The 10,240-nt window shown below is 47.8% G+C and overlaps 1 protein-coding gene across 1 annotated transcript in view; it reads left to right on the forward strand.

The window, feature by feature from the left end:
- Positions 1-7,982, forward strand: part of LOC124722781 (prostaglandin E2 receptor EP4 subtype) — a 390,946-nt gene extending 382,964 nt beyond the window's left edge. Inside the window, exons 4-5 of the mRNA XM_047247916.1 lie at positions 7,299-7,525; positions 7,970-7,982. Coding sequence (XP_047103872.1) covers positions 7,299-7,525; positions 7,970-7,982 — 240 coding nt within the window. The remainder of the gene's footprint in view (positions 1-7,298; positions 7,526-7,969) is intronic.
- The last annotated feature ends 2,258 nt before the right edge of the window (positions 7,983-10,240 follow it).

The following is a 10,240-nucleotide window of genomic DNA, read 5'->3' on the forward strand; positions in this document are numbered from 1 at the left end:
CTCGATGCGATAGTCAACAACTCCCGTTCACCTTTGGTGTTTCTGAAGAGGGCACTAACCAGCGCTCGGTTCGGTCAGAATGTTTTCAGACAGGATGGCGGTGTGTAGTTCCAGCTGGTTAGTGCTCACCCACACACTGCCTGTGAAACTCGACGTGCTCTGCAAGACGTGCAGTAACTTTCCTTGCTAGCACGATCTCCGTACTCATCTCCAATCGAGCATGTGTGGGACATGGTGCGACAAGAAGTGACTCGTACGACTCGTCAACCGACAGCTCTTGCAGGACTGCGTGAACAGGTCGAGAAGTCGTGGAATAACGTATCCCAGAACAATATTCGCTATCTGCTCGGTCGACTGGACGTCAGAGTCAGCGCCTGCATTGCCGCCCGTGGAGACTACACTACATACCAATATGGTGTTTCAGCGTGGGTCTATACGTCGTACTTCAGAAGCGCTTCTGCTATAGATATGTAAATGTAATTATTTCGTGTATTCCGTAAATCTTGAATGAACTGAAAACCTCTAAAAGGGTGTATTAATTTTTCTCCGGCAGTTTAGTTTTGATAGGAAACCCATATTCGGAAATGTACCGTTTGGATATAAAATAAGTTTGAAGATCGAATCGCTTTCAAATCTCCCGCTTCACAGTACTCACGTAATATGAGAACTGGGCGCCGTCCTCGGTCCCTGTTGTAATTATGACATCACATTCCATTTTCGTCCGACTACAGCAACGGCTGGGACAAAATGGTGCATCGATAACAAGGAAGGTTGACTGTGATGCCTCACAGACGGGCCGCACTCTCGAGTTTGAACAGGACGTCCCTCGTCACATACGAGAGAACCCGGCAACGAGTACTGAAACATTGTCCATGGCAAGGGCTCCCATCAAGCATACAAGTCAGAGCTCCTTATCATCGCAGTGTACGTGCATATTTGAGAGTGGTCCGATCTTCAAATTTATTTTACATGCAAACGGTACATTTCCGGATATGGGTTCCCTAACAACACGTTACTAAGTTCTCTTTACAACCCCTAGAGGCCTGTAACAGAAATTATAAAACACACTGTTTGTTAGGTTCAGCAAAGACATGTTTACGTCTACGTATTCTTTGTAACTGTCACAAGTTTTCAAACACGTGCCTTTTGTAATAAATGGATACATTAAACATCTTGATGCCACAGGAGCGACATTTGTCGTAAAGGTTTCCGGTGTGCATTTGATTTGAAGTGCCTTGTTTTATTGGCACACGAGGGAGAGAACGCCTATGAAAATATACAGGGTGGTCAGAAACAGTCTGAAAACCTTTTAAGGGTGTTGCCTGGGACGCCGTGCTGAGAAGTAATTGTTCAGAAAAAAAGTCGATACGTTGAGCCGTTTCCGAGTTAATTATCGTTGAAGTTAGCCGACTTTGTGACAGCAGCACTCCTATATTACGCTAAATGTATCGAGAGAGAGAGGTAAAAGAAATCAGATGCTGTCAGAGTATCTGAAGAAGTGTGTCTGTAAGAACTTCATGAGTTAGGCCAGCACTTGGAAAGAAAATTGCATCGATATGTGGAAGTATCCACAGAAAACTTCGAGTTAAGCTACCTTTTGCAAGAAACTGCATTACTGCATCTAAAATAGTTCCTTAGAAATAATTTTTTTGTAATCTGGGAAAGACTTCATGCTCACCCCGTATTTTGTCCGATGAGAGTATCTGTGCCAACAACCTACAGAGGGCCAGTTCGAGAACTTTATTCCACACAAGCGGCTTACAAAGTGTGTCCCAAAAGTCATAATTTTTTGTTGCAGCCCGACAGGTCGCAATACTTTCGAGCCATTCAACTTAGATGGAAAGGATAGGTGTGTGTGTGTGTGTGTGTGTGTGTGTGTGTGTGTGTGTGCGTGCGTGCGTGTGTGTAGAGGGGGGGAGCAATGGTAGCCTGTGATGCCAGGATCACTGATTTAGTACACTCCTCTTCTGAAACCACGTCATGGCGGCTAATCTGAAAAGGCTGGAAAGACTGCAGAGAAGGGTCATCCGCATGTAAAAAATCATCACCGCTACCTGGCTGCTGAATCACGACAATACCCAGCCACACATGCCTCTGCGTTCGTGAGTTCCTGGCGAAACATAGTGGTTTGATGGCCCCCCTGATTCGATGAACCCTCTGCCAGGCACTTACATGTCATTTGCAGACTATCCATGTAGACGTAGAGTATACATGTAGAATTTCCAGGAAAAGTTGGGCAATCAAGTTCTGCACAACACTCGACAAAAAACCTGGTGAAACCTACGAACTACTCAAACAAGCCTACAGGCAGTCAGCTCTTTCGTCTGTGCAAATGGCTCTGACCACTATGGGACTTAACTTCTGAGGTCATCAGACCCCAAGAACTTAGAGCTACTTAAACGTAACTAACCTAAGGACATCACACACATCCATGCCCGAGGCAGGATTCGAACCTGCGACCGTGGCGGTCGCGCGGTTCCAGACTGTAGCGCATAGAACCGCTCGGCCACACCGGCCGGCCGTCTGTGCAAGTTACGAGGTGGACGAAGAAGTTTAAGGGGGGTCAGGAAGGGGTGGACGGTGACCCCGCTCTAGACGAGCATCAAGAAGCCAAACCGATGAATCTGTGCCTCGTGTGCATGGGTTATTGAATGCTGAGTGTCGAATGGGTGTTTGGCTGCTAGCTGACACTTCGAACATTCCGAAAACCGTTGTGCATCGCATCGTTACGAAAGAATTAAACACACAAAAAGTGTGCTCTAAGCCGGTCTGCGAGCTGTTGACGGACGAGCAAAAGGTCAGTCGAGTGCTGATCGCGAGTGAACTAAGGGACCTGTCGGAATTAAACCGGATTATTTGAACAGCTTCATTACCGGTGATGAAGTGTAGACATTTCACTGCGACCCAGAGGCGAAGCGCCAGAGTGCAGAATGGCACATCACGGCTTACCCGAAGCAGAAGAAGATGAGGATGAACGAATCCAAACTGCTGATTGTCTTTTTCGACGACAAGGGTGTGATTCGCAGGAAGTGTGTACCACAAGGACAGACCTTCAACGCTGCCTACTGCGTCGGTGTTCTCTGGAAAGACTGCAGAAAAGGGTCACCTGCATGTGAAAAGTCATCACCACTACTTGACTGCTGAATCACGACAGTGCCCAGCCACAGATACCTCTGCGTCCGTGAGTCCCTGGCGAAGCATAATGCGACAGCGCTGCCGCAGCCACCCTACAGTCCCGGCTACCTTTCGGTGAAGAACGTACTCGAAGGACGCCATTTTGGTAGCATCGAGGCTGCCAAAGCGGCTGTGATATCTTTAAAGGAGACTCTCGTCGAGGCCTTCAGTGGCATGAAAGAGTCAAGGGAAAAAGTACACTGCCGGAAAAAATAGTACATCTCTGTAGAGGTTCCAAACTTACTCAGTAGTTACTGTTGCAACAGTGCATACAATTACATTTGCAGATCAACAGCAAAAGCAGTTCTGAGGTACCAGGTATCTATCCATGCTGAAACACCCATATTAATGCGTAGTGTAGCCGGCCGCGGTGGTCTCGCGGTTCTAGGCGCGCAGTCCGGAACCGTGCGACTGCTGCGGTCGCAGGTTCGAATCCTGCCTCGGGTATGGATGTGTGTGATGTCCTTAGGTTGGTTAGGTTTAAGTAGTTCTAAGTTCTAGGGGACTGATGACCACAGCAGTTGAGTCCCATAGTGCTCAGAGCCATTTGAGCCAATACGTGGTGTAGCCTACACAGGCGGCAATGCGGGCGCAGACTCAGGCATCCAATCGACCCTACAGATAGCGAATAATGTCTTGGGATACGTTATGCCACGCCTACTGGACCTGTTCGTGTAGTTCTGAAAAGCTATCGGTTGATAAGTCACACAGGTCACTTCTTGTCCCATCATATGTCACACATGCTCGATTGTAGACAATTCTTGAGGTTATGCTGGCCAGGGAAGTTGCTGCACGTCTGCAGAGCATGTTGAGTTTCACTGGCAGTGTGTGGGCGAGCATTATCCTGTTGGAACGACACATCTTTTTGTTGCAAGAAAGGCAAAAGAATGGGTCTAAAAACATTCTGGACATACTGAGCGCTGGTTAGGGTTCCCTCTACAAATACAAAAGGTGAAAGAGAATTGTAAACTATCAGACCGCAGACCGTAACGCCTGGGGTGGGGCCCTGTGTCTTGAGCGAATACGCTCTACAAGACAGTGCTCTAAAGGTCTACATCGTACCCACAAATGATAATCACTTTGGTACATGCAGAATCTGCTTTCATCGCTAAAGACCACTACGCGCCATTCCGCCTTCCAAGTGACCCCCTGACGCCACCAGTCGAGCAGTGCACGTCGATGATTGGTTCAAATGGTTCTGACCACTACGGGACTTAACATCTGAGGTCATCAGTCCCCTAGAACTCAGAACTACTTAAACCCAACTAACATAAGGACATCACACACATCCATGCCAGGATTCGAACCTGCGACCGTAGCGGTCGCGTGGTTCCGGATTGAAGCACCTAGAACCGCTCGGCCACATCGGTCGATGATGTGGTGTGAGTGGAAGATGGGCCAGAGGTGTATGTGCCCGTAGTCCGAGTGCTAATAACCAGTTCGCAGCAGTTCGTGTTGACATGACTGGGCTCACAAGCCCTCTTATCTGTGCTGTGGTAGCTGTACGATCAGCCACTGCTGCCCTTACAGTACGACGATCCTGGCGAGCTTCTGTGCTGCGCGGAAGTCCAGAACCTCACCTACCGGTGTGAGAATGTTCACGCGATCACTGATACCAGCATCGTTGCACAACTGACGCAGCACGTCCAACTTGTGTGGCAATTCTCCGAAAAGACCATCTCGCCACTCGTAAGGCCGAAGGCCGCAGTTTGACACCTTTCAAACTCGCTCAGTTGGCTGTAGGAAGCGCGAGTGCGTCTTCGTGGCATGGTTGCCGGCTCGCTTCACACATTTGCACCACACTGAGCCTTCTGGCTGTGAGCATTCCCTGTTAAAGGGTAGACACAGATGGCGCTCTTGTAGCTGTGCCACTACGCTATTTGTTGTAATTGGTTGTATTCATGTCGGATCTTGAGCCAGACCATATTGTCATCTGGACACAATATTTCGGCGGTCCACCTGGCCGCCATCTTCAGGTGAGTAGGCAGTCGCACTGTCTCACCGGAACTGAAATCGTACAACATTTTATGTCCTTCAGTATGACAATGTTCCACTATTGCAAATTTTTCTGGCTGAAATAAACACCCGTGACCAATATGCTCCACGCAACGATCATGGACTGTACGAATCGTTTGTCCGATACAGGGTTTCCCGCAATGGCAGGGGATCTTGTAGACCCCGGGCTTTCTGAAAAGAAAAATCTGCAGTGGCAGAACATTGTCTTACTGAAGTACATAAAATGTTATACGATGAGTGACAAGTCGTTGCTCCTGCGTCGCGGTATTGGGACTGTGTAGTGAAAGAAGCCATTGAAATTCGGCTATCTGACAATATTATAAACAGAGATAAGGGGTATCCTTTTAAGTAAGTCTTGGAATCCTGTTCTATTTGACACTAAGAAACAACAGTCCCTGTTTCGGTTATCAAAACGGTCAGTAGTGTTTGATATCGATTTGTTGTTTCTGCAAGCTTACACCATTGGTACACTGTTGTGCCTGTCGCTAGAGGGCAGTTACGTTCGCGCGCGCGCCGTGCACTCACGGTCAGTGCAAAATAGGAGCCGCTGCGGCGTGTACGATTTATCGCCCTGATTTCTACCTCACCATTTATGGTCGCCCCATCCACCTCACCCCCACCCTGAGATATCTTGGCCTCACCCTCGACCGTCACCACACCTGGACCCCTCTCCTCCCGACCGTCCGGCAGGAAGCCCATTCCCGCCTCCGCCTCCCGAAACTCCTGTCTGGCGGACGTGGGGATTGCATCCTTCCACCGTCCTCCACACGTACAAATCCCTCATCTGTCCTATCCTCTGTTATGCCAGCATTGCCCGGATCTCCACACCCACCTGCTTTTACAAGGCCCTCCGAATCCTCGAACGCCACGCACTCCGCCTCGCCTTCCGTATCCTCCTTTCTTCCCCTACGCGGCTCCTGTACGACCTCATTCCCTTCCCCCACTTCCTCCTTTTCCTCGAACATCTCCGCATCCTTTGCACTGTCTACAGGCTCGATCTTCCCCCCCCCCCCACCACTCCCCGGTTTCCTCCTTCCTCTCCACCCCCAGCCCGATGCCGCACCTCTATCGCTCTATCCCTCGCTCTCTCCACCTCCGAACCCTCCGTCTCCTTCATCAGGGCAGTTTGCAGCACCTCCCCCTCCCGGATGTTGAACTTCGCCGTGAGCTGTACCCTTCCTTCCAACTGTAACCTTGTCTTGTTTCTCCCTCCTCCCCTGGGCCCCCTTTTCGCTCTCCCTCCTTCTCCCAGAGTGGATTTTCCTCGTTCCCTCCTCGACTGCTTCCCTCCCACGTCCTTCCCTCTTCGGCTCGCCCCCCGCCCGTCCCCCTCCCTCTCCTCCCCCCCTTCTTTCCTTCCCCCTCGTCTGTACGCCCCTGGCAGATCCTCTCTGTTTGGTCATCGTCATCAGTGTACTACGCCAGTGTCGCGTTTGGTGCCGTTCTCCTGTGCGTCGAGAGCTGCGATTCTAATTGTGTGCCGGACTTGTACGTAGTGTTATTGCCAGTGATTGTTACGTGCTACGCCATCCGTCGATACTTTTACGATCCAGTGTGTGGTTTTGTTTTGTGTGCACTCATTTTTTTACGGTTTTTATCTGCATTTTATAGTCGCCCGCTTTTTGTCTGTTCTCTTCCGTACTGTTCCTCCTTTTTTATGTATATGTACACCATATTTTCTCCTTTTTGTTCCTTCAGATGTCTTCCTTTGTATAATTAATGTATTTCGGCTGAAGAGCAGCGCATACGTTGCTACCAGCCCGCCCCAGATGGGGCATCGAAATACAATAAAGAAAGAAGGAAAAAAGTGTCCGATTTCAGTTACAGCGAGATAGTGCGACGGCCTACTCACCCGAAGACGGACCGCCGAAATATCGTGTCCAGACGACGATACGATTCGGCCGGAGACCCGACGCGAATACGACCTACAGATATTGTTAATAAATGTTTTTTAAAAATCTATTTTACGACTTTTGGCACACACCTCGTATCGTACGGCGTTCTCCCCGTCGCCCCACCCCCACCTCCGGATACGCTCACCTTTGTCAGTTTTCGAGAACTTGTCAGTGCGGTTCGCATCTGCAGACCCCGTTTCCCCGGTGTTCCAGATGTCGATCCCGATGACGCAGCTGGTGGAGGGGTCGCGGTACAAGCTGTTCTTCGACGTGGCGGAGTGCCTGCTGGCGCTGCACTTCATGCTGGACCCGTACGTGTACGTGCTGCTGCGCCACCGGCGGCGCGGCACCTGCGTGCCCGGGCTGCTGAAGCGCGTCTTCCGGCGCTGCTCGACCAGCACGGCGACGGCCAGCGCGTCGCTCGCGCTCACCGACCACGAGCCCGCCTCCAGCGCCGGCCGGCCCAGCCTCGCCTGCGCCGCCACGCCGCCCCCGCCGCCGCCCCCACCGCCGCCGCCCCCGCTGCCCGTGCCGCAGCCCACGGCTGTCTAAGGGCGCCTTGCGAATCTTAGTGAGCAGTAAGCTGGAAACACGTCTTTGGCTCATCACCTGCAGTGAGGAAACCAGCTCTACCTACCCCTGCGAGCTCGCATCTGTAACGAGAATCGCATCGCTGAAACTCGCGAGTGTGAGCTATTACAATTCTTCGTGGTGTTTGTTAGCAGGGTGCGGCTTCTTCTTGCCTGTTTGTTTTCTGCTACATCGGGTGCGAAACCCCTGTTAAGAGCCTTAGGAAACAGCGAAAAGCTTCCTTTAACGTGATTTTCTCAACGGTAACTCGATGTTCCATTCTCGTGTTTTAATCTTTTATATTATCTCGCCAGAGGCTACGAATAGCGGCGCCTTCTATGCGTATTGCAGCTACTGGTAATTATCGACGTCCTCGACTTTGCTGTGTAACGTGTATTGCCAATGCGAGTAGTAGCACTTTTCTTAATATGCCTATTTCATTAGTGCGTCGGAGATACGACACTGTTCCGTGTGCAAACAGTACATCCTGAGATAGTTGCTGATCCGCGTGAACCGTTCCATCCGAGTTATTTTCGCCAGTCCTTTCGCAAATAAATGTTCAGAATGTTTTGAGGGCTTAACTTACGTAAACAAAGTGCTATAACTACAGCCATTTTTAAATCTAATAATAGAGTGAATCGTTAGGATTTGAAATTAGTAGCGCAATATAGGACAGAAAATTAGTAAAGCAGTCAATAATCGCTTGTAGGACTTACGTAAAGGGTTTTTCCTAGATGGCAAATTATTTTATCGTTCGAGTTTTTCTTACGACGCTCTTCGACAGTCGGCATACGCGCAAGGAGCACATCAAAATTGATATGGTACAAAATACAGACCCAGTGAGCACATGAGATACCGTGATGAAGAAACAAACATTATAGATACGACGTCTCTTGTCAAAGCGTACCGTACAGTGTACAGAAAAGTGTTAAACGAAATATTGGGACATCTAACTGAGATAGTCAGTTGCCGCTACCCAACTGGGTGTTAAAGAAATAAGTTTAGTGCCAACGTAAAATGACACAAAAAGATTAAATTATTATCTTTGTATCATTTTATTTTGACATTAAATTTGTGTCTTTATAGTCCGCTGGTTTGATAATCTGTAATGTAACTGCAGGTAATTGGGAGCGGCCGTGGTAATTACGACGGTAAATAATCACTCGCACTCCCGTCACTTACTATGAATACCTATATTCTCACGGCGCATACACAAAACGTGTAGCTCACAGCGCGTACTACTGAGAACTGATCTGACGAAGATACAATTTTTCTTGCTGCGATAGGGCAGCGATATTATTGGCGGGTAGAGCCATTGGTACTACGTCCGTACATAACTATAGTGTCACTTTGTGATTTCTTCGTAGGATTTCAGGCAGACGTCACGATTTGCAGTTTTTCTCGTATCCACGGTACCCTCTGCCAGAATACGTTGCATCTATATTTTTGTTTCTCTGTTACTTTATACCTTCTTACGATGTCACGTGCTAACTAATCTCGTTCGTTACATCATTTCATTTTGGTGTGCTCCTTAGACCTGCTCCCCACATATACAGATGTGATGACAAGTGACCGCTGAGACGCAACGTAAGGAAACATGAATCAAAGTAATTTGCGATCCATCCAAAATTCTGTGTTGCCTATTAGTGAAAGACGTAAAAATGAAAACTTCGTTACCCAGCGATTTAGTGGGATAAGTGAAACGAACTCTTGACGTTGGCGCTATGAAGATATGTATCTCTGGGAAGGATGAGATTATAAAAAAAAGTCAACATGACAAGATGCCGAGTATAATAACTCCTTTAATAATACAACGGGTCAGAAAATGCGAAAACAAATAACTTTGCGCTTATGTTAAGTTGTCCATGAGCCGATTCAGTACTCGTAAGAGCGTCAGCATGCGTACAAAACCACCTCTAACGATATACCGGTTGTATATGGTTCCGCAAGGGAATTATGTTTTGTTGTTCAAAGGTATCTGTATCCCACTACTTAAGATAATAATAAAAAAGTTGTGACACAATTTCCTATTCAGTGATCGTCTTTTCGCCTCTACCAATATTGTTACTGTTGTCCTCACATGTTAGCCACAAATTGATTCTTTCTGGCTCTGCAACTGACAATTTTCCCTTAATGTAAAGTACTTTAGTCGGACTTAAGGCTAAACTCGTGTATGTTTCACGAAGAAATTGAAAACAAACCTATTAGTCACAGCTGCCTTTCCTCCTTTATCATTATACAATTCTTGGTCCAGTTGCGAGAAAAATCATGTCCACTTTTTCCATAGGATCAGTATCATTGATTCGTGTCAGGACACATAAGGAAGTTATAAGAATTTTAGAACGACAGCAATCAATCAAGTGCGTTACTACAATTTTATTTCATAACTGTTTTCAAGCATTTAGTGTTAATCTTTTTTTATTAAATTACGAACTGTTTCAGAACTTTTCGTGTTTTAATACTCTTAATGGTATAAAATAAAACTTATGGCCATATACCCGACTGGTTACAGCCAGCCCGAAAATATTACTTTCACATAACACGCGCGAAATTCCATTTCTCCAAACATAATAAGAATAGTTTCT

Source organism: Schistocerca piceifrons, chromosome X (genome assembly GCF_021461385.2).
Source record: "Schistocerca piceifrons isolate TAMUIC-IGC-003096 chromosome X, iqSchPice1.1, whole genome shotgun sequence".
Taxonomy (NCBI): domain Eukaryota; kingdom Metazoa; phylum Arthropoda; class Insecta; order Orthoptera; family Acrididae; genus Schistocerca; species Schistocerca piceifrons.